This window comes from Aplysia californica, unplaced genomic scaffold, assembly GCF_000002075.1.
Source record: "Aplysia californica isolate F4 #8 unplaced genomic scaffold, AplCal3.0 scaffold00943, whole genome shotgun sequence".
Lineage (NCBI taxonomy): Eukaryota > Metazoa > Mollusca > Gastropoda > Aplysiida > Aplysiidae > Aplysia > Aplysia californica.
The window spans coordinates 67,189-89,360 of NW_004798213.1; the positions used below are offsets into that span (position 1 = coordinate 67,189).

Consider the following 22,172-nt stretch of genomic DNA (forward strand, 5'->3'; position numbering starts at 1 on the left):
CTCCCCCCCCAACATTTAACCGACCAGCCCTAGACCGAGACCTGTGTGTCAGTGGAAAGTTGGGTGTGAAAACGCTGTCCATCACTCTCTTTTTGTTCGGCGTGAGGGGCAGTTTCACCAAATTTTAATATCATGCTGTCTTGGCTTGTCTTATGCAGGCTGTGCAGGTTGCAGTGAAAATTTCCCCTCATCAAGCTTTACCTGTCGGCGTGTTTCGCGGATCAGAGCGTGTGTTTAGAGGTAGTGACCGTGCGTTTGTGTGTCTAAATTACATAGTAAAAACCTCGTCAGATGACGAAAGCGTGCGTTTGAGCGGAGCGTGCTTTTGTATGGCGTGCGTTTAGGCGGAGACTACTGTATGATATGTGGTTAGAAAAAGAATCATAGACTCATACTCATAGACTGCTGATCATTGATTTATGTACTGCCTGATTATTCAGAGTTCCTTCTTTATTCCCTTTCAGATTGTGTACATGCTCATGTCTCTGCAATTCAACGCTCGTATTCGAGTGAAGACTTACACTGATGAGCTGACACCTATTGACTCGGTCTGCTCGGTTTTCCAGGGAGCAAACTGGTACGAGCGTGAGGTGAGTTGAGTTGACCTGGTGCCAATTATGACCCATGAAGATGAAAAGAGGGAAAGAAAAGAAAAGAAATGGCTGTATATTTATCGTTTGAGACAAGGTGTGCTGCAATGGCTTGTTCTTGGGAATATATAGCAGTTTTTATATCATGGCTGTTGGGGAAAAAAAATGAGTGACTCTGTCTGACTAATTGATACGGGGTTAGTACTTACTTTTCCGATCCAGCAGCCATTTGGATTCTAGCCCTCCGGCCTTTACAGGGTTAGTACAAAACATTGGAGTTACTTATTTTTGTTGCAACAGCAACATCATCAAAAAAAAATGTGTACTCTATTTGGCATCGCAAATATTGCTTGCCCAACCACATACACGCCTTTACAAGTTGCAATGTTTCACTGAGCCTGCTTAACTCATTAACTGCCAGGGGTTGAAATCCCATTAAACCCTTGGCTGCCAGCATTTCAAGGATGTTTTAGTTTTAAAACATTCATTGTGTCATAACTGTTCAAAGAAAGCACTTGTAATTAATTTCACTATTTGTCATTTTTGTGTTGTGTTTTATTCAGGTGAAAACAGATTATCAACAGGCGTCCTACTTTTGTATGCATGATTATTTGAGAAACATGGACAAAAATAAACATAGAATTGCTTTAGACACTGGTTGAAGAAGTGCATGAAGAAACCTCTAAGGCACATTTTTTTACCCTTCTTAACTGAATAATCGGGATCTAAGAATTGTAAGTCTACTTTTTAAAGGATTTTGCATGCCTTGTTCAATATTGGAATCCATAGAAATGAACATTTTTTCATTCAGAGGCTGGACGATGTGTAAGTTTAACCTAAAACCTTGACGGCTTGAAACGCACCCAGATCTAAAAAATACCCATTGTAACTCACCTCACCAAAGCCCCCCCCCCCCCCCCCCCCCCATACAAAACACTAATGGATGAAGTGACTCAAGTACGTAATTAAATAGACAATAAATAGAAATATTTTCTTGTACTCCAACTGCCGAGACCAATTGCAGGTTGGAAAATGGTGAAAAAACGATGAAGAAACAAAAATCGACAGGGGTGGGGGTTCGGCGTTTCTCATATATCTCTAGGCCAACTGTCGGTGACAGTCAGTCAGTTGTTTAAGCCAGGGTTAATCCGTCTGGCCCACTGATGGTCTGCAGTAAAGAGCAGTCGTCACCGACATGGCGTAACATCTATTGTGAACCCGTGTACAGTATCCACTCCCCCACAAATTTCCTTGGTATTGATCAAATCAATGAAATAAAAAAAATCAGCTTTCAAATTGAATCTTCTATGTGATTTAAGCATTGACAATAGTTTAATCGTTAATATATGTGGGAAAAAAAGCCCCCTCCTTTGTGAGAGGGAGAGGCATTTTATTGTGTATGATGAGTCATGAACATTTTTAAAATGAAACATGCATTAAATTAAAATTAGTTTATAGCTCATTTTGAAACTTTATTTTACATTAGGCTAGATTACCCTTTATTGGATGAAAGAAAATTATTTATTGTTACACAAAGGTAGCCTGAGAATGAAATGTGAATGCTTGTTTCTGGCAAGTGTACTTTATCATATAACCTACTTTATGTGAAAAGTCAAAGACATTTCATGAATCCATAGACAACCGAGCTTCAGAAATGTAGTTTAGACTGTGCTTGCCTGTACCATTGTATACACTTACTGAGCTGAACACATTTCCATTGTTTTGTTCTATTTCAACACTAGTTGTAATTTTTTTAATAAACAAATTTTTATAATTTTTAAAATGCTTTTCAGATATGGGACATGTATGGTGTATTTTTCGCCAACCACCCAGACTTGCGACGCATTCTTACTGACTATGGTTTTGAGGGACATCCATTCAGAAAAGATTTCCCTCTGTCCGGATATGTTGAGGTGGGCACAAATTTGAGATGTGACAATTCAGCAGTCTTTATCTGATGTACTTCCATAGAAGGAAAGTACTTTATATTATAATCTTGAGTGCTTTGTTATGTTATTGTCTTTCATGTTTTGACGTGATAGTTGCTGGGGTCTGTTTATTTTTTAAAAAAATCTTTATTCAGTAGTTTACTTTGCAAAGGCATTTTTCAAAACTCTGAATTGGGTATTTATTTCTAGTGTTGGAATGGTGATTATATCCTTTTTTGTCTGCCCAAAATATGATCAGTTCAGCATTTCCACTTCTGACTATTTGCACTAATACTAATAGTCACTTGTATCAGTTTTGACATCAGTTATATTACGTTCCGTTACATATAAAAATATGTGAGGCAGCGTGGTGGAATCAGGCTCTCGTCAATTTTTGAGCTTGTAGAGTTATTGTTATCATCTTAAAGCTTGTTCACTTGTCTTTATTTGGTTGAAAAATATATCAATTTATCTTGAATACAAGTCGAGATATTTTTGAATGAAGGAGGTGGGGGTCACCTGTTTTCAGAGGTAAAATTAGTGAGAAAATGGCCGCCGAAGATTAGTTATTTCCTTAACTTAAGAGTCCGTCATAACTGAAAATTTACATTTTTTGTGCCTTTAATCAACGTTTTAAAGAAAAATCCACACAGAAATGAGTTCTTTTATGGGCATGAAAGGTGTTAAGCCAAAAAACAAAATTTTGATAAAAATTCACAAACCTGCGGAAAAAGGCAAGTTCTTCACTTTGATTATTTTGACGAGAGCCTGATTCCACCATGCTGCCTCACATATTTATTTTCCAAACTTCTTTATGCATGAGGCGTTGTAGAACTGTATGACAAAGGGGAATGAGGGGTGACAGGTCGCTTATTAAACTCTATAATTTCCCTGTGTGTCCTCAGGTGCGCTATGATGATGAAGTGAAGAGAGTGGTGGTGGAACCCATTGAGCTAAGCCAGGAGTTCAGGAAGTTTGAAGCCAACACACCATGGGAGACGTTTCCCAACTTCAGACAGGTGGAAGGAGGAGAGACGGAAGCAGCTGCAAAACCAGAAGAGAAACAGTAATCGGCCTCTCAAATAAATAATGTCTTAGTTCATGTTTGTTTTTTCTGAAAGTGAAATCAACTGTAGCTGATGTGCCGTTATAATCTTCTTCAGCAAGCAAGCGCAACCTCCTCTAGAGGCCCTCTAGGTCATCAAAGGGGACAGGGAGACCTTTCTTGAGACTGGCACTCAGTGACCAAAATGAAAGTTGGACAAGTGGACGGTTTTGGGTATTAACAATGTGGATAACAATCTTCCTTTACAGTTTTATAAACCCTTGTGACAGTTTTGTTATAGTTATAATTGAACAGAATGATGGCCTCACTAAGCTGAGAATTGGCACTGTAAGATAACGCAAGTTCATTTTTTAGCCAGCCCATAAAGTTGTTGTGGTTCAGTGTGTGATAAGACAAAACTTTTAGTAGTTTAACTGACTTCTACATGCTTAGTTCCTTTTGCGAAGTGTTTGTCAGGGAGACATTTGTGCTTTTGAGATGACGCATGTGACAAAAGAGTTAAAAAATTGACCGTGGATGTTACATATATAAATTGTAGTCATAAATTATTCCTTTGTGATTAAATATGACTCGTACTTCATTTGTGTTTTGAAATTCTTTATTTAGTTTATATTTTTTAAATCTTTACAAATTGGGTTCGTGGTTTTATTTGTGCTCAAGAAAGAAACCAAAATGAATATTTTCCTTGGTCTCCTTAATATCACTATTTATTATGGGGAGGCATAAGACATTGAACAATCTTAGAGAAGATACAAATGCTCCAGAGAATTTTGTACAACCCCCCTTGTTTCTTCATCTCTTCATCTTTGCAGTTCTGCAAACAAAAGGTCTTTCCCTTAGAGGACACCAGCGTGTAACTTGTAGCCTACTATTTGGTTGGTTTTGTAGCCCGCCAAGCATCCCATTCTATTAAATTATGTCATGTAAAGAGGAATTGTGGAGAATCTAATTAATAATTTTGGTAGACTGCTGACAGTCTGATCCATTTGCACCCAAGCTTGAAGAGTACCAGCTTGATCATAAAATTCCACTTCCTAAATGATTGGATTTCTTTTGTTTTAGTACTTTAAGCTTGCCATACCCAATCATGTCTGTGGTGAAGTACTTAGGCGTTTTGCCACAGCGCACAGAAGACGCAGGTTTGATTCCCCTGTTGGGAGGTATTTTTATTTTGAGTGTATTCCTCTGTTTCTTGGGATGTTGTATCCCTCTTGGCACAGGCTGACCCTTACAGGCAGGGTCAAAGTCGAAGCATCTGGCCTCCTAAATGATCTAAAGTGTGTCAATTGGCTTTGCAATCTGAACAGTGAGGTTGGCTTACGGTTTGACCTGAGCAGGTTGTTTCAATAGTGTGCCTTGTCTGTTTCTTTTTATTGTTTTAGTACAGTGGAGTCCACTTATAACGAGTCTGGAAAAAACGAGAAGTCTGTTATAAAGACACTATTCGAAAACCCCATTTTTTCTCTTCTTTACCTTTGTAAATAAAATACTGCTATAGCGCTATCAGACAAACATGAGAGTCGGTTATTGCGGATTATTGCTGCTGCTATGCACAGTGCATAGGCCAATTATACATAATGCAAAACCTTGCCTGTTGAGAAACTTGTTGGTGATCTAGCGAAACAAAGAATGGGAGAGCCAATGTGTGTCAACAATGAAGGCCGGAGCAACTGAGTAGGGAGGATGTGGCTTGCGTAGACAAGCAGAACGCATCGCGTGATAGACCAGCGTAAGTCTAGTTTAGATTATAGAGGCCTACCATGCCTGTCACTTCTCCTATGTGTGGATGGAAAGGCCACAGCAATGTGATGGATGAAGCGAATGTGTGGTGATGTGCGCAAGCAGACGGAATGTACCACAGGGTGTGGTGGGGTGGGGGAAACACAGCGGGCCAGTTAGCCCAGAGCCCTTTCTTTCTGATCGCCAAAACAGAGCTGCCAGTCAACATCGCTAGCGCTAGAGAAAGAAAACTGATTCGATTTTTGATCAAGTAAGACCTAGAAGTCATGTTGAAACAAAATCATCACCAGGGGAGATAGTAAAAGAAAATAGAACATCAAACTCATAGATTAGGCCTACTGTACAGTTTCCCTTGAATTTATTACTGGATCCCTTATAGCGAGAATCCTGCTATAATGGACATTTTGCACCGGTCCCCTCCCTCTCGTTATAACAGGATTCCACTGTAGAGGTTTTATGGCACTCGCAACTGCATAAGGTCCTATGAGCGCCAAGGGGTGGATGTCAACAGAGAAGTCCATACAGGAAATCGGACTTACTCTGCTCACCTCTCTAGCTTCAGCAGCACAAAGTCTGCTTCGACCATCAAATCAAGGCACCCAGAAAACAGCGGGTCACTAGAGTGTGACAAACATACAAAAGAAGTAGAGGAAAAAGAGTAAGGATTAGGAGAGAAAAAGCAGCAGTTCCCTGTTGTAGTTCAGGCACAGTTATGAGCATGACGTTGGATCAGCCCATTTACAATTCTACTGTGGATTAGAACGAGAAATGTCTCCCCTTTGGGAATGGCCTAAAGACACTTCAGTCAGTTGCACCGGGGGGGTGGGGGGGTGTGATCTGTTGGAAAAGGTCTTTTTGTTGATGATTCACTTGTATTATTTAGATTTAGAGTTGAGATTCTTCTCTTTCTCTCTTGTCAGCCCTGAGGTCATCCCGCTGATAACTGTTAACAGAGGGCTGGGATGGTGTGGGAGAGAGATCATCTGGCAAGCAGCAACGAGGCAGTGTAAAGGCACAAATCCTACCGTTAATTTGGGGTGTGTGTGGGGAGAGCATGTCACATGAGGTTTGACATCCTGTGTGTGTGTGTGTGTGTGTGTGTGTGTGTGAGAGAGAGAGCAAATTCAAAAGCACAAGTTTTCTTTTTTGAAGTAGAATAATAAAAATAATAAAATACCCTGTGCATGAAAGACACAAAACGGATGGACAATCTTGTGTTCCCATTTGGTGCACTTTTTAATTTATATACGTATAAGGCATAAGATATAAAAATAATATGTAATACAATAGCTGACATGTTGAAATAGGAATGCCCTATCCTTCAAATTAAGATTAAAACTATTGTAGCAATCAAATGGACAATCAATATCAGTTAATATTTTAATCCAGAAAATGAAAATATAAATAATGACTGAATGAAAAAAGGTCTCACTTTTAACACTAAAATACTCCTGGAAAATGAGAATAATGTTACGGTACATTTAGTTTGAGTTATATTATTATAAAGCAATGAATTGCAAAACTGAAAAAGAGCAAGTTATTGACAAAATATCAAATTACTCTGTAAATAGAATTTAAAAAAAATTATTATGCCACTCATAATGTGTTCATGGTGCAGTTGTTGTACCCAATCATCACTAAATCTTAATTCTATACCTACTATGTACTACAGAATGCCCATTGCATCGAAATGAATTGAATGAAAGTCTCATTAGATCACATAGAATATATAGAGATCTAACGAATCATATCAATCTAAAATTTAAACAGAAATTCGCAAGGATTCTTAGGTTTGTTTTCAGAGTATTTATAATAATAGTTTATAAATCCACATATTGGTATACTGATGTTAAGCACAGAGACAAAAACTAGTCAATTGAATGAGAAAGATGCAGTTGAGTAAGCCTAATAAAATCTAGGCTAAGCCTACTGAATGTCGAATATGGCGAAGTGAATCGAACAGTCTCAACACATCGCATCCATCTAGATCCACCATATCTCACAGATCTAGGAGGCTAATTAACTGAAATTCATTGGCCTTCTTAAGCCTTTAGCTGTCCCCGTCGTTTTATGCAAGAAAAATTCTGAAATTATGCAAACTGAGCCCAAAAATGTGAAATTATACGATTCTGTTAATTTTAACAAAGAATGAGAAAGGAAAATACATGTAATCAGAAATTATGCAAAAAAAATTATCAAATTTTGCTAAATCATGCAGGTTGCATAAAACCCAGGGAAGAGCTTTAGTGATAATCCCATTTTGGCCTCAACGATTACCATATATATATATATATATATATATATATATATAAAACTATAATCCTAACCCTACACCTCACTCAAACTCTACCCCTAACCTATTATAATAATAATATACAAATACAATTACCATTCTAAATTCCAGTAGGCCAACTCTTGGGGCCAAAACCAGAGTTTGCCAGTCTTTTTTAAAAAAAGTGACAACTGAAAGTGGGAGGAGCAAAACGAGTTCAACTGACGACTCCATCTTGGGTTGCGTGCAATGGCACTCAAGGTTGAAGTTGAATGGACTGTCACTGTGGTTTTATGCACCCCGCATAATTTAGCAAAATTTGATCCTTTTTTTGCATAATTTCTGATTATTTTCCTTTACCATTCTTTGTGAAAACTAACAGAATCGCATAATTTCACATTTTTGGGCTCAGTTTGCATAGCTTCACAATTTTTCTTGCACAAAACGACGGGGACAGAATGGAAGAGAGGCTGGCAGGCAGATAATACTCTGTGGACGGTGCCTGTCATCAACGGAAGGTTGCTGCTGCTTTTTCCTAAACATCTAAGCCTGAACAGAGGGGATGTTAAAACTGCATAGTTATTTATATTTAGATAAAGATTAATTTGTGTTATATAGTGCACAACTCACTGTAAATTAGTTCATTAAGCCTATCTGTATGCCCTGTGGTCATTTTGTACCCCCAGGGTCATATTCTTCACATTTTAGAATACTTCCAGTACGAAGATGATCTCTGTGAAACTTTCAGTTTCAGTGTTTCTCAAAAAATTATTTTGACAGACTGTTATCTATGCAAAGCGTACGGATCGGATTAACGAGTAAAACATTTCGCACAGACTTCCCCACGTCGTATGGATACGATAGTAATACACGACGTACGGATAGGGTAAAAAAAAAAAAAAGTAAACTGTTTGCAATGGAAATTACGTCAAGTCAATACTCATTATTGTGGTTTTTGGATAACAGGACAGCCGTGATGTCCCTGTTATAGACAGCCATCACGTTCACATACACTGTAACTAATGATTAACCAATGGAATCAGTTTTATTACATGGATTACACACTATCAATTTATCAGTACCCGTACTTGTTACTGTTTTTTCCAGTGACATTTTTTCTCTCTCCTCATCTTTATCTTTCTTTTTCTAGTACCTTAGTCTCATGGATGTTGCCTACATATAGAGAGGCATGGGCACTAATAACAATAGTGTTTATTACATATATATATAGCACATATAGAGTCAACAGCATGTTCTGTATGCTTACCTACAATGATTCGTAATCGAATAGTTAAAGTTACCACATTTGAAATAGGAGCACACATAGATCTGTGGTAGATCCAGCATCTAGTGCCTGCTTTTAATTAAATCATTTATTCCCATAAATAATATCACATATATTCATGCTCCAAAGAGTCTACAGCATGTTCTGCTAAAGTCATTACGTTTGGAATAGGAGCACACACAGATCTGAGGTAGATCTAGCGCCAAGTGCCTACTTTCAATTCAGTCATTTATTCCCATAAGAGACTCACCCGACAATGTGAAGATGTGTTTGACCAAGGTCATGCTATGTTACTGACTAGACTTGCATCAACACCAAAGTGTGTCCAGCTTCCCCCCTGTAGTTCAGGCACAGTTATGAGCATGACATTGTTCGATCAGCCCATTTACAATTCTACTGTGCATTCGATCGAGAAATGTCCCCCCTTTGGGAATGGCCTAAAGACACTTCAGTTAGTGGCACTGCCCCGGGGGGGGGGGGGGGGTCTCGGGGGGTTATTTATTACAAGCCTGCTAAAGCTGAAATCCTGTTATGTGGGTGGTTGGCGGGTGCTCTGGTGTGGTTTGCTTCTTCTTTCCTATCAAACGTCTATCGTCCTGATCTCTCCTCCTCCTTCTATTTTGTGTTTGTTACTCTCTTGTGACACCTCTAATCTTCGACACTTATATGACCTTATTGTGTTGCAAGTGCCGTAAAGCTCTCACTAAAACTAAACTAAACTAAATTCTGTTATAGCCCAGGCTGTTATAAGAGAGGCCTAGTAGGGCCTTGAAGTACATGTACTTGAAGTACAGCATGCTCAAATCAAATGGCACAGTTCTGACCAGTTCAAGATATTTATGATACTTGTAATACAATAGGATTTGCGATAGATTATTACATGTCAATTGATTGAATCAGCAAAGGTGTTATATACTAGAGGTTTATGGACATTTCAATCGCAGTATGCCTACTCTTGATATCAAAATAGCTCAACTGAGAGTGATAGGGATGGGAGCATTGCAAGTTCATTCAACACAGAAAAGTAAAAATGCTATTATTTGTATCTCTATTTAGTATATATATATATATATGTATATATATATATTCCACAAGGTAACAACACTGAATCTAGAACTAGAACAACAATAAACAGAGAAGACAGTACTTGGGGAACCACATTCCAGGTGAATAATGATAAGAAAAGGGCCTTCTACAAGTACTAAACTCGCCCAAAAAAGTCAAGGAACAGCTTGTGTTTTCACCTGTCAAATTCAAACATCTCACAAACCCGTAATGATCAGTCTACCAAACTTGGCACACGCACTGACGACAAGACACAGTTTGCCTGTACGGCAAATTTGCCAGCACCAGCTTCATAGCGACGACGCAGGGCATTCTGAAACAGCCGAAAAGCATGAAAAATGGGCTAAATTTCTCTGACTCAGCAACATTGGAATAGGGACTGTTAGCTAAAACTAAGCTTGGCACGTGCTAAACAGATGTCTTAGCTGTGAAGATTGCTCACTTACAACCCTTTATAAGCCAGCGTTTTTCTGCCATGTTTCATTACAACACGATGGTCCAACAACATTCGCTGCCTGACCTCAACAGAGGACGAGCCCTTACCTGGTTCCAAGATGGCTCCACGTTCCCAGTTGTTGCACATCGATTTGGGGTGTCCCCATCAGTCATATAGAGGCTGCAAGAACGATGGCGAGCGACTGGAAGGGTCCCGGACAGGCCTCGACCAGGATCGCCCCGTTTGACCACCAACAGCGTCGACCGGTTCATCGTCAAACAGGCCGTGACGTCACGAACCACCACTGCAAATGGCATCAGGGACCAACTAAGGGGTTACAGCCAATGTCCACGAGAGCGAGGAGACGGTATGGAACCGTATCCGTAGAGCCAGGTTAGCTTTTTGTGTCCCTGCCAGGCACCCAAGGCACACGCCGCCCAACAAAGCAGCTCACCAGGTGTGGCCTGCTCGCCAATAACAGTGGACACATTATCAGTGGGACCAGGTAGTCTTCTCGGACGAAACCAGATTCAACCTGCTGCACTCAGACAGGCGAACCCACGTCTGGAGGCGCAGAGGAGAGCTGTTCCACCCTGAGTGCATCCAGCAGGTGGCGCCCTACTTTGCAGGGGCTGTTCTGGTATAGGGAGGCTTCTCAGCTCACCACAGGACCCCTTGTACCATACACAGGGTAATTTGACCTCGGCTAGGTACAGGGAGGAAATCCTGCGTCCCCTTGCTGTTCCTCTCCTGAAGCAGATTGGACCCCAGGCTGTACTGCAGGACGACAACGCCACGCCATATCGCGCATGCGTCGTGGGGGACTTCCTGCAGCAGCGAGCTGTCACCTGCATGGACTGACCAGCTTGTAGTCCGGATTTGAACCCAACAGAGAACATTTTCACATTGACCGGTGGATTAGGGACAACCACCCTCCTGCACAAAACCGTCAACAACTCTTGGGCTACCTTTTCCAGGAGTGCAGAACCTACCCCAACAAGTTCTCTGAAGGCATGTCCTGTCCATGCATCGACGCTGTGCTGAGTTTTTGATCAAACGAAGTGGATACATCACCTATTGACAATGTTCAGGAAGAACTTTGGCTGTTCAGACTTTTGAAATCCGACCAGTGTGACTTAAACTCATTTTACATAAACTTCTTGTTGTTGTTGAAATCTGAAATTGTTCACACTTAATCTAGAGAGTCGAAAGCATCTTTTGTGAAAAAATGAATAAATTCGGTTAAACTGTTTTTCAGTAATCTTTCTTTGAATTTTTGTTCCTTGACTTTTTTGTGCGAGTTTATATATCATACGGCAAAAGTACTGTAAATGTAAAACATCATCTGAAGATACAAAATGGCACATATGACATATTAATTCAAAGGCAAATATGTCAAAGGAGCCCTTAATTAATCACAGGATAAGACAAATGAAGAAACATAGACCAAAAAGTAAAGCATGCATTTGATCCTTCCAGTGAATGCAACAACCGGGTAATAAACAATTTGTCAATACTAGCACATGACAATAAACATAAATATATATATATGGACAGCTAGTAAACAAGATGGGGGTGGGGGGGGGGGGGGGGGGGAGAAACACATGCACAAAGAACAACAGTTTTCTATCACTTTGGACCAAAGTCCACACAAATGTCAAGGCTGGCTCCTCATCGTGCTGACAAAAGACGTTGATATGAGTCCCACTTAGGGCAGTCTATTTCTTATGAAGACATTTCCTGATTTCTGCTGGGGCCCTGTATCAAAATCCCATTTAGCCAACTAGGCTCAAAAAGGCAAAGTCAAAGCGGCCTGTCTCTTACATGATCTTCATTGTGTTGTCAGGGGTGTAGTAAAACATAATGATAAGATAAGATAAGATAGATAAGACAATACTTTATTGTCCCAACGGGATATTTTTCTTGGCTGTACAGATATAATATTCACAAATATTAAATAAATCAATTGCTTTGGCTCTGTGACAGTGATAGTTTGAGTGCAATAAAACACTTCGTTCTGTTCACAAGATCCAGTGTCAAGTGCAGAGAGTATAAGATTTTACACAAACAAATGTTAATATATAAGCTAGAAACCTTACCCAGAAAGTCTTACTTTCTGAATGGTTTATTTACATCAAGAATACCTATTTCCAAACAGACATTGGCATCTAAAACTTGGTTCAAAGCATAGTTTGAAGGCTTTAAAAATTTGTCAGCAAAACAACCCAAACAAAAACACTATTGTGATCAAATTTCCAAACAGGAAAATGTGAAGACAAAAGAGCCAAGGAGATGAAGATTTCATTTGAACAACATTAGAAGCTATTATATTTAAACGAAAGTTCAAGCTTAAAGTACAGTCCTCATCCATTAGACTCTAGCTTACAGCTCGCCATCCTGAGCGTATCACACACTAGTGGGCGCTTAGTTCATTTTGAGTGGGTGGCGGGGATCATTTTGAGTGGGTGGCGGGGATCACCCGTGTATTGGCAGATGCTATTACCTGTCCCTGTCGTTTTACGCAAGAAAAATTCTGAAATTATGCAAACTGAACCCAAAAATGTTTTTAGTTTTAGTCGAGGTTTTACGGCGCTCGCAACTGCATAAGGTCGTATGAGCGCCAGAAGATTAGAGGAGTTACAAGAGAGTAACAAACGTAAAAAAGAAGAAGGGGGAGATAAGGACGATAGATGTTTGACAGGAAGAAGGAAGCAAACCACACCAGAGCACCTACCAACCACCCACACCCAAATATGTGAAATAATGCGATTCTGTTAATGCTAACAAAGAATGATCAAGGAAAATAATAAGAAATTATGCAAAAAATTATCAAATTTTGCTACATTATGCGAGGTGCATAAAACCACGGGGACAGGCTATTACATTATGCCCCGCTTAGAAAAACATGCAGGTGGGCAGTGCAAAAATTTTTAGCCTTTCACAAGAGGCAAAAAAGGGCACTGGCTATTAAACAAAACGGATCACGGGTAGTGCTCTTGCTTCTCTATTAGGGCCATGAATTATGCATAAATCAAGAGATGATAGTCCAGAAACAATCACAACTCCCTTGCATTGTTTTGAAATGCAGACTTCAGTCACTTGTGCATTGTGTGCTTTCAATCACAGCCGGCATTTAACTGACAAACCTACTTACAACTTATATTGTACCCTACATCAGCCACTCTAAATAACAACTAACACTATTAAATACATGTGTATCGATAAATGTAAATGCTACGACTTATAAACATATTTCCCCTTCATCATCATCAAAGCTTTTCTCATGGCTTAACTCTTTGAATCCGGATCGCCATTTAAGTGGTGTTTTGGCGGCACCCGCCACTAAAGTGGTGTTTTGACGGCACCCGCCACTTAAGTGGTGTTTTGGCGGCACCAATCTCGTTAACTCAAAAATCTGAAACTGGTCTTTTTCTACATTTACTACCTATTTTCACCCATATTGTGATTTTCTACCACATTACCACTAGTTAGTAGAGTGCTTATACAAACAAATCCATCAATATCTGACAGAATTGTAGCCGATTTACGGTAATGTGCTTGGCGTCTGGGTGTGTAAAATTGTGGAATCCCTTGTGTAGTGAAAGAGTCAAAACAGAATCTGGACCAATTATATGGTCTTACTGTGTAACCACAGAGGAACTTAAAAAAAAAAAATAGTAGAGGGTTTTACGGCGCTCGCAACTGCATAAGGTCATATGAGCGCCAAGGGGTGGGTGTCAACAGAGAAGTCTTTACAGGGAATCAGACTTAGACTGCTCACCTCTCTAGCTTCAACAGCACAAGGTCTGCTTTGACTATCAAGGGCTCCCCAGAAATGGCAGGTCACAAGAGAGCGACAAAACATACGAAAGAAGTAGAGGAAAATGACAATAGTAAGGATCAGGAAAGAAAAAGCAGCAGTTCTCTGTTGTAGATCAGGCACAGTTATGAGCGTGACATGAGTCAGCCCATTTACAATTCTACTATGCTTGAACGAGAAATGTCCCCCCTTTGGGAATGGCCTAAAGACACTACAGTCAGTGGCACTGCCCCAGGGGGTCAGAGGAACTGTTGGACAGCAAAAATGAAATAAAGGTAGAAAAGGAAGAGACACAGGGCAGATGGCAATGGAGTGGACACGAATTGAGAAAATTGATGAAAAGCATAACTAGAGGGGTGGAGATGGATTCCCAGGGTCAGATGAACTGAGGAAAGCCAAGGCAAGGATAAAGATGGTGGAGAAAGGTAGAAGCAGAAGCCCAGAAACTTGGCAAACTTTGGACACAAGAAGGACAGGACAGACTTTTTTAAAGTAGGGAACTCTTCTTGATGCACATCAGTGATAGTAGGTATCCTTTCAATTAAGTGCCAAATGAATGTAGCCTTCATGTTCAGTTGAAAAGGCTATAAAAACAATATGGTCTGTTCCAACACTTTTCACTAAATAAATAATTCACACTCATAATTATGCGTGTTTTTGTTCATGGCTTTCATAGACATAAACATGTACAGGTATGAAACCCCCCCCCCCCCAGACGAAACGTAACTAAAAATGTAAAATAATAATAATAATAGATTAAACATCAGATGGCATAAAAATAAAAAAGTAAAAGAGATATTAAGTAAAAAATAATATCTTTTGTTTGAGACGCCAAATGGTTCGTATAGAAGGCAAACTGAAAATTGTGGCAAGTGAAAAATACGATTCACTCATCTGTGAGAATGGGTAAAAACAAATTCATGCGGCTGAAAACACTGTAAGTGTAAGGTAACTAGTTCAACAAGCAATATCATATCTACTCAAACTCAAAGAATGGGTCTTTCAACTAATACATTTTACAGTTCAAATATTTACATGGGGACCCTCATTCTTTGACTAAAAATGTAAAATAATAATAATAATAGATTAAACATCAGATGGCATAAAAATAAAAAAGTAAAAGAGATATTAAGTAAAAAATAATATCTTTTGTTTGAGACGCCAAATGGTTCGTATAGAAGGCAAACTGAAAATTGTGGCAAGTGAAAAATACGATTCACTCATCTGTGAGAATGGGTAAAAACAAATTCATGCGGCTGAAAACACTGTAAGTGTAAGGTAACTAGTTCAACAAGCAATATCATATCTACTCAAACTCAAAGAATGGGTCTTTCAACTAATACATTTTACAGTTCAAATATTTACATGGGGACCCTCATTCTTTGAGTAAATACTTTTCTTATAATTCGACTACAAAAATCATCCATCAGTTTTCCATCTTCAAGGGTTCCTACTCTCCCCAGTCCAATTCAATTTATTCCTGAAAGAATTATGAGTGACACCCTCCATAACATCACACTACCATATCAGTTGAGCGTCGTAGCAAGCTCCAATTTGAGGACAATGAAGTGGCGTCTGTGGCCTAGTGGTATCTGGTTAGGCTACCGGACTCGTAATCGCGAGGTTGCAAGGTCGGGGGTTCAAGCTGCAGACCCGACGTAGTGTCCTTGGAAAAGGCATTTTACACAAATTTTCCTCACTTCACCAAGGTGGAAAAGGGTACCCGGCCATAGACAGCGAAAGATCTTGTCAGTATGTTAGTGTTTTAGCGCCTATAAATGGCTGCTTGCACTGTATGCTTCCCAGGAAGTTGAGTTTGTTTCACAAGGCTCTCAGGTCTGCTGAGGTAATAGCATAGATTGTGAAGCGCATAGAGCTTGCTGTTGAGCAGGGATTTGCGCTATACAAATGCTATCTTTTATTCTATCTTCTTAGTGGGCTCCAAAGATGAATCACATGATGTAACAATCAAACTAAACAACAGTGCTTTGTCATTTGAAATGGAGGTGAGCACAGAAAAGTCAAGTCGAGGCCAATATCACCAAAGGAAGCCAAGCAAAAATAACCAAGAGCAAGGAGGAAGTGAAAAAAGACCACCAGTTCAAATATCACGGCTTGGTGATAACTGAAGAGGGAACATAATCCCATGAAGTCAAGACCAGAGTGATGAAAGCAACAGCTGTTAAGTCCAACCATGACAAAATCTGGAACAGAACCAAGATCAGCTTCCAAGTCAAATTCAAACTATACAAATCTCTTTTCTTTTCCATCTTTCTATATATGGCTGTGAGTCCTTGAAACTATTGGCCGAAACAAAACGAAAGATCACATCGTTTGAGATGAAAAATCTAAGAATTTATCAACCATACCTACCTTAGTCCCACTTAGTGAAAACACAAGACAAACAGTGATGTGAGGACAACAATTGAAACTATGACTGGACCACAAGAACCACGACTAGTTCCAGTAAAAAGGAGAAAACTTGCCTGGTTGGGACACACAGCCTGGAGAAAAAGTCTTGGATAAGCCATCATGCTAGGCACTATTGGAGTAAGGCAGTCAAAAAAAGAGGAATTCAAAAAAAAAAAAAAAGCTGGTCTAACAACTTCAACAAAAGGACTGGTGGGCTCTTGTGGCCTAGAGGTTAAGGTGCTCCCCTCTCATTCAAAGGTCCCCGGTTCGAATCAGGGTAGTGACCGAAAAATGTTCTTCTCTAAAATTGTCTCCTTTCACCTTCTTTCTTGCAATATTCTGCCTTCTGCTTTCTTCCCCCACCCCCTCATCCTCTTTGCCCCCTCTACTGGGTTCCACACTCTTTCAGCAGCCTTTCAACTGCCACTCCATGGCTCGTTCTTACAGCTGTCTTTCAGTAACACCCCTGATCTTCTGGTAGGAAAGATCTACACCTAGCCTTCTCCGACAAGGGCGAAAAATCTTGAAGGGCCCGTGTGCAAGTTGCCCACATTAAAGATCCCTTGGTGGTCTAAAATAGATAAAAGTAGGCTTCAGCCGCCACCTGGGTAAAATTCAAAATTTCCTACCAACTGAAAAGAAGTTTAATGCGTCCCACACGCTCATATGACATTATGCAGTAGCAAGCGCCATAAAACACTTACCAAAAAAAAAAAAAAAGAAAAAAAAAAAGAAAAAAGAGAACTCCTCAATGGGATGACAGACAGAGGGACATGGTAGAAGACCTTGACATCTTCTGTGCTCAGTTCTCCCCAGATGACACAAGTCACAGGACCAGTGAGTAAGTGATAGACACAACAAGTGGCCTACGAATAAAACATCATCATGAAAAATTATTTCGGCTTTCATTTAAAATTAAGTCAACAGTAAAGTGTGAGAGAAATGAACATTTTCGCAACAGCAGATATGTCAGGGACCATCCCCAAGATAACTGTAATAATAACAATAATGTAGATAGTTTTTATGGTGCCCACTAATCTGCAAGCGCAGCTCTAGGCACTTTACACAATGCGTCTCCAAAATCTTTCAGGAAAACTTTTTATCCTGGAAATTTGTTTTTTGTACATCATGCTTTTTTTCTACTACAATTGCTAGTAAAAAAAACCCATGACGTGTAAACTACTATACTACAAAAACATCACACCACTTTCTTCCAACTCATCCCCTGAAAGGCATTTCATATTGTTAGTCGGCCGTAAGATGTGAAAATGACTTTTCTTTTAAAAATGACAATATCAAGACCTTGACATAAAGTATAAAGCACACATTGGCAATTTTGGAAATAACAAAAAAACAACACTTAAAGTTTATACAATGAAATACGGCATAGATCTAGGCCTATTAAAAACGATGCCACTTCAAAATAAGACATCCGATATGGTAGAGGACAATAAAAACAATATACATGTATTAAGTTTTCAGAGAATGATCAGTTCCTATTTGTTTTAATTTTATGCTTTAAAATGTATTGAAGACAATGGTGAGCAAAAAATGTATTAAATAAAAAGATAAAAACATTTCTGAGCAATACATATTTTAAAAAATAGCAATAATCTAAAATTCAAAAGACACAAGAGTACTTGAGCAACGCATCACAACAATTTTCCAGGGTAAAACATGACACGGTAAATATTTTTCAGAACAAAACGTATTTGGCAAAGGAATGAAACATTTACTACAGCCTTGATCGCTTGTAAATGAGAAGGTGTTCGATACTGAAAATATAAAGAATGCTGTGGGCATTTACAAGACCTTTGTTCAACTTGCTCTGTAAGTTCTTTTAATGTACACAAAAAGACAAAATTTACAAAAAACAATAATATGTCTTAAAACGTAAAAGCTCATATTATCAATAACTGGGTTGCCATAGCAATTGTAAATTTAGACCCTTCACCTGGTCCTCACGATCATCATTTCACTCCCAATGGGCATGTGCATTGGTGTGTGAGACTGCATAAGACAGTAAGTGTACATGCATGAATGGGTGCTGCATTATGCCAAATGAGCTATATATAGATAACCAGAGTTCTTTCAAAGTTGAAGCTGTTGGTGCACTGGGCAGAGAGGAAAAAAAATTCAAGGAACGCCGGCAAAACATTTGATTTCCATTCCAATAAAAAACAAACTTGTGCATGGGAGGCAAAGTAATAAACCAGTCGCAGCAAAGTATCCAAAATGTCTGTGTACATTCAAAATGTCTGTGTACATACATTAACAGAGTTAGTTTAGTTTTCGTAACGGCACTTGCAAACACAATAAGGTCATGTAAGTGCCGAAGATTAAAGGTGTTACAAGAGAGTAACAAACATAAAAAAGAAGGAGTGGAGATAGAGACGATAAATTTTTTTATAGGAAAGAGAGCAAACCACATACCACAACACCCGCCAACCACCCACATTAACAGAGTGGGCCACGGTATTTCAAGGACAATTTCAATCCTTTCCCCTTCATCAGATTCTAATGCAATTGAAAGACATTTGTGTACAGAGATAGACTAGACTGAGAGACCGCAATTTCATGTGGAACACCTCAAATGAAAAAGAAATCTAGGACTTTTCCGGTCTAGCGGCCATTTGGGTTCTAGCCCTTCAGCCTGATGAAATCTAGAAAAAAGCATTAAAAGATCATTGGACGTTGACCACATGGGACATAAACAAAGAAAAAGAGAGAAAGAAATAACAATGTCTTGAAGGGTCCATGTTACAACTTTCGTTGCTCTTCAAGTCAGTGATAATAAAAGCAGCGGTTTCAAGAGTACACTTTTCTCTTGGGTACATTACCTTTCCAAACTTGCACGGAAGAACACTGCATTGAGCAGACTCTCTCCGTTTCCTTCTGATAAACTGATTGTCCTGTTACTTTAAAACTTTTATAAAGTTGAACCCTCCAACATGGACAGCATACTACATCTTGACCCCATATAAAGCAGGTGAATTTTAGGTTTATGCACTTGCCAAGAATAGAGTAGCTCAGATTTCCACTTTGAGCTTTTGGAAAGATAAAAATTTCCTCCAAGTTTGACCAAAATACAACATACTAGCATACTGCATAGCACCAATGATGGTCTACATATTTTCAGCTATATATTGTTTTAGTAGAGGTTTTACGGCACTCGCAACTGCATAAGGTTATATGAGCGCCAAGGGGTGGATGTCAACAGAGAAGTCCTTACAGGGAATCAGACTTACTCTGCTCACCTCTCTAGCTCAGCTACATAGAGAATGGAAAAATTTGCAAAACTGATTCAGCTTTACTTTCAGAAGACACCTTAAAGTACTGGTACCATGACAGTTTCGTTTGTTAGTCTGAGAAAAGAGAAGTATATCCACACAATAACAGTCATGTCGTGCTGGGAAAAAGTAAGATGGACAGACAGAAACAACAAAGGGAAATAAAGAAGTAGGATCCACCACTAGCACCCTCCAACCACCCGCAACATGACAGTTCTTGATAGCAAATTAGAAAAAATTGAAGAATAATATCCCTGTCCCCCATTCTTCTCAAAGAAATAAACAAAAGTATTCTTCTCCATAAAGACATCTGTAAGCATTATAATGAAAGAAACATTGGAGAATATTGTAACAAAAGGGCAAGTTTGATGGAAAGAGAGGCAGAGGCAGACAGAGGGAAAAGATACTGGACAAGATGACAACATGGCTAGGAGCAGCAAGAACAACAGACACTATTGCTGCAACGCAAGACAGAGTGAAGTGGAGGTCCATGATCGTCCACGCCAGTCGGCAAGGCACCGGATGATGATGAAGCATTATAATTACACAAGCAAGATTATGTACTGTGACTGCTATGTTTGATGTGCCATGCAGTACGTTGCCAGTACACCGGTACTGGTATGTGCTCAGTGGCATGCCTGTCATCCTTTTGGTGCTGTGTGACTGTGTGTCCAGGGTGCAAAGACATGTTCGCTCCAGGAGGGCTATCGGCGCCATGTCTTACGGTGTCTGAGAGGAAGAAAGAGAAAACACTCTTCACTACTGGAAAAAATGTTTCACAATGGTAATATGTGTGTGGCATCGTAGTGAATTCAGGCACTCGTCAAAATAATGAGATGAAGGAAACCGACATTTTTCTGCCTGTCGGACAAACTTTATCAATTTTTTGTTGTTTTGTGATTAAAACCGTTAACGTCTATTTAAGAACAGATTCGAGCATGGGTTTTACAGGAAACTGTTGACCAAAGGCACAAAAAAATAAAACATACTGGTACTTGCAGCTTCCAAATACACTACAGCTTTGGAGTCCCATAACTTGGGCAGTCATTTTCTCCCTAATTTTACCTCTGACAACAGATGACCCCCACCTGCTTCTGTTGCAAACATCTTGACTGCTGTTCAAGGTAGATGGATATTTCTATAACATCAATAGCAAGGCAATTGAACAGGCTTTACGATGATATCAATAACTTCATATGCCCCAAAATTGATGGGCGCCTGATTCTGCCACCTCGTGACACACACATATGGTCACTTTAAAGGACAAGCAGGCTAACACAGATTTCGGGGGTTTCCATAAATCTTGACCTACGCCAAACGTGAGCATTGTTCTACCTGTAGGAGAAGTTTGGTTTCATTGGTGTGTATATTTGTTTGGTTATAGAAAAACTCTCCTTGTCTTTTAAAGAAACTGAACAAGGGGCAAAAATTTTACCTTCAATTTTCTCAAAACAACCTTTCTCGGGACAGTCCTCGTGTGCTTAAAAGCAACCATATATGAGGCACTACGCAGTGCTATCAGGAGTTATTGGTATCATCTTCAAGTCTAGTCGTTTGTCTCCCTATTGGAAAAGGAATACCCACCTATCAAAAGTAGTAGTCGAGACATTTGCGATTGAAGGAGGCGGGGGTCGCCTGGTTTCAGAAGTACTTAAATTAGTGAGAAAATGGCTGCCAAAGATTGGTGACTTCCATTGCTTTTAAGAGTCCGTAGAAACAGAAAATTTACATTTTTTGAGCTCTTAATCAATGTTTTCCAGTAAAATCCGCACAGAAATATGTTTGTAAATAGACATAAACGGTGTTGAACCTAAAAGAAGAAAAATGAATAAAAATTGTCAAACGGGCGCCCCAAAAAATGCCAGTTTTTTCGATTTCATTCTTTTGATTAGCGCTGGATTCCACCGCGATACCTCACATTTTTATTATTGTCAGCAAGTTGTTCAAATGTCTTTCTTCAGCCTAGAAAACCTTTAGGGACAGACGGGAAAATAAAAACGGTTTCAATTCTTTCATAAACTTTACCTATTTTACGTATCTTTTCTTGTTCTTTTTTTTTTCAACATTTAGAATTTGAATTTCAACCAAATATTCCATGAGCATATATATGTATGCATCCAATACCACAGATATAAAAAAAACTGCAATTCAAAATTTTCAAATTTTTGGGTTTATTACATCTGACTAGCGGGCCTTCAAAATATAGCCTACATAGACGTATGTCTGTATGTATGTATGTATGTATGTATGTATGTATGTATGTATGGT

At 39.3% G+C, this 22,172-nt stretch overlaps 2 protein-coding genes across 3 annotated transcripts in view; one reads left to right on the plus strand and one right to left on the minus strand.

Moving 5' to 3' along the window:
• LOC101852058 (NADH dehydrogenase [ubiquinone] iron-sulfur protein 3, mitochondrial) overlaps positions 1 to 4,164 on the plus strand; it is a 14,404-nt gene extending 10,240 nt beyond the window's left edge. Inside the window, exons 5-7 of the mRNA XM_005110770.3 lie at positions 465 to 590; positions 2,384 to 2,503; positions 3,424 to 4,164. Of these exons, the coding sequence (XP_005110827.1) occupies positions 465 to 590; positions 2,384 to 2,503; positions 3,424 to 3,588 (411 nt within the window). The 3' untranslated portion in view covers positions 3,589 to 4,164. The remainder of the gene's footprint in view (positions 1 to 464; positions 591 to 2,383; positions 2,504 to 3,423) is intronic.
• A 16,207-nt stretch (positions 4,165 to 20,371) lies between these two features.
• Positions 20,372 to 22,172, minus strand: part of LOC101852285 (1-phosphatidylinositol 4,5-bisphosphate phosphodiesterase gamma-1) — an 84,704-nt gene continuing 82,903 nt past the window's right edge. For both annotated transcript variants that reach the window (XM_013089401.2, XM_035972990.1), the window contains one exon: positions 20,372 to 20,633. In XM_013089401.2, coding sequence (XP_012944855.1) covers positions 20,609 to 20,633 — 25 coding nt within the window. In that variant the 3' untranslated portion in view covers positions 20,372 to 20,608. The remainder of the gene's footprint in view (positions 20,634 to 22,172) is intronic.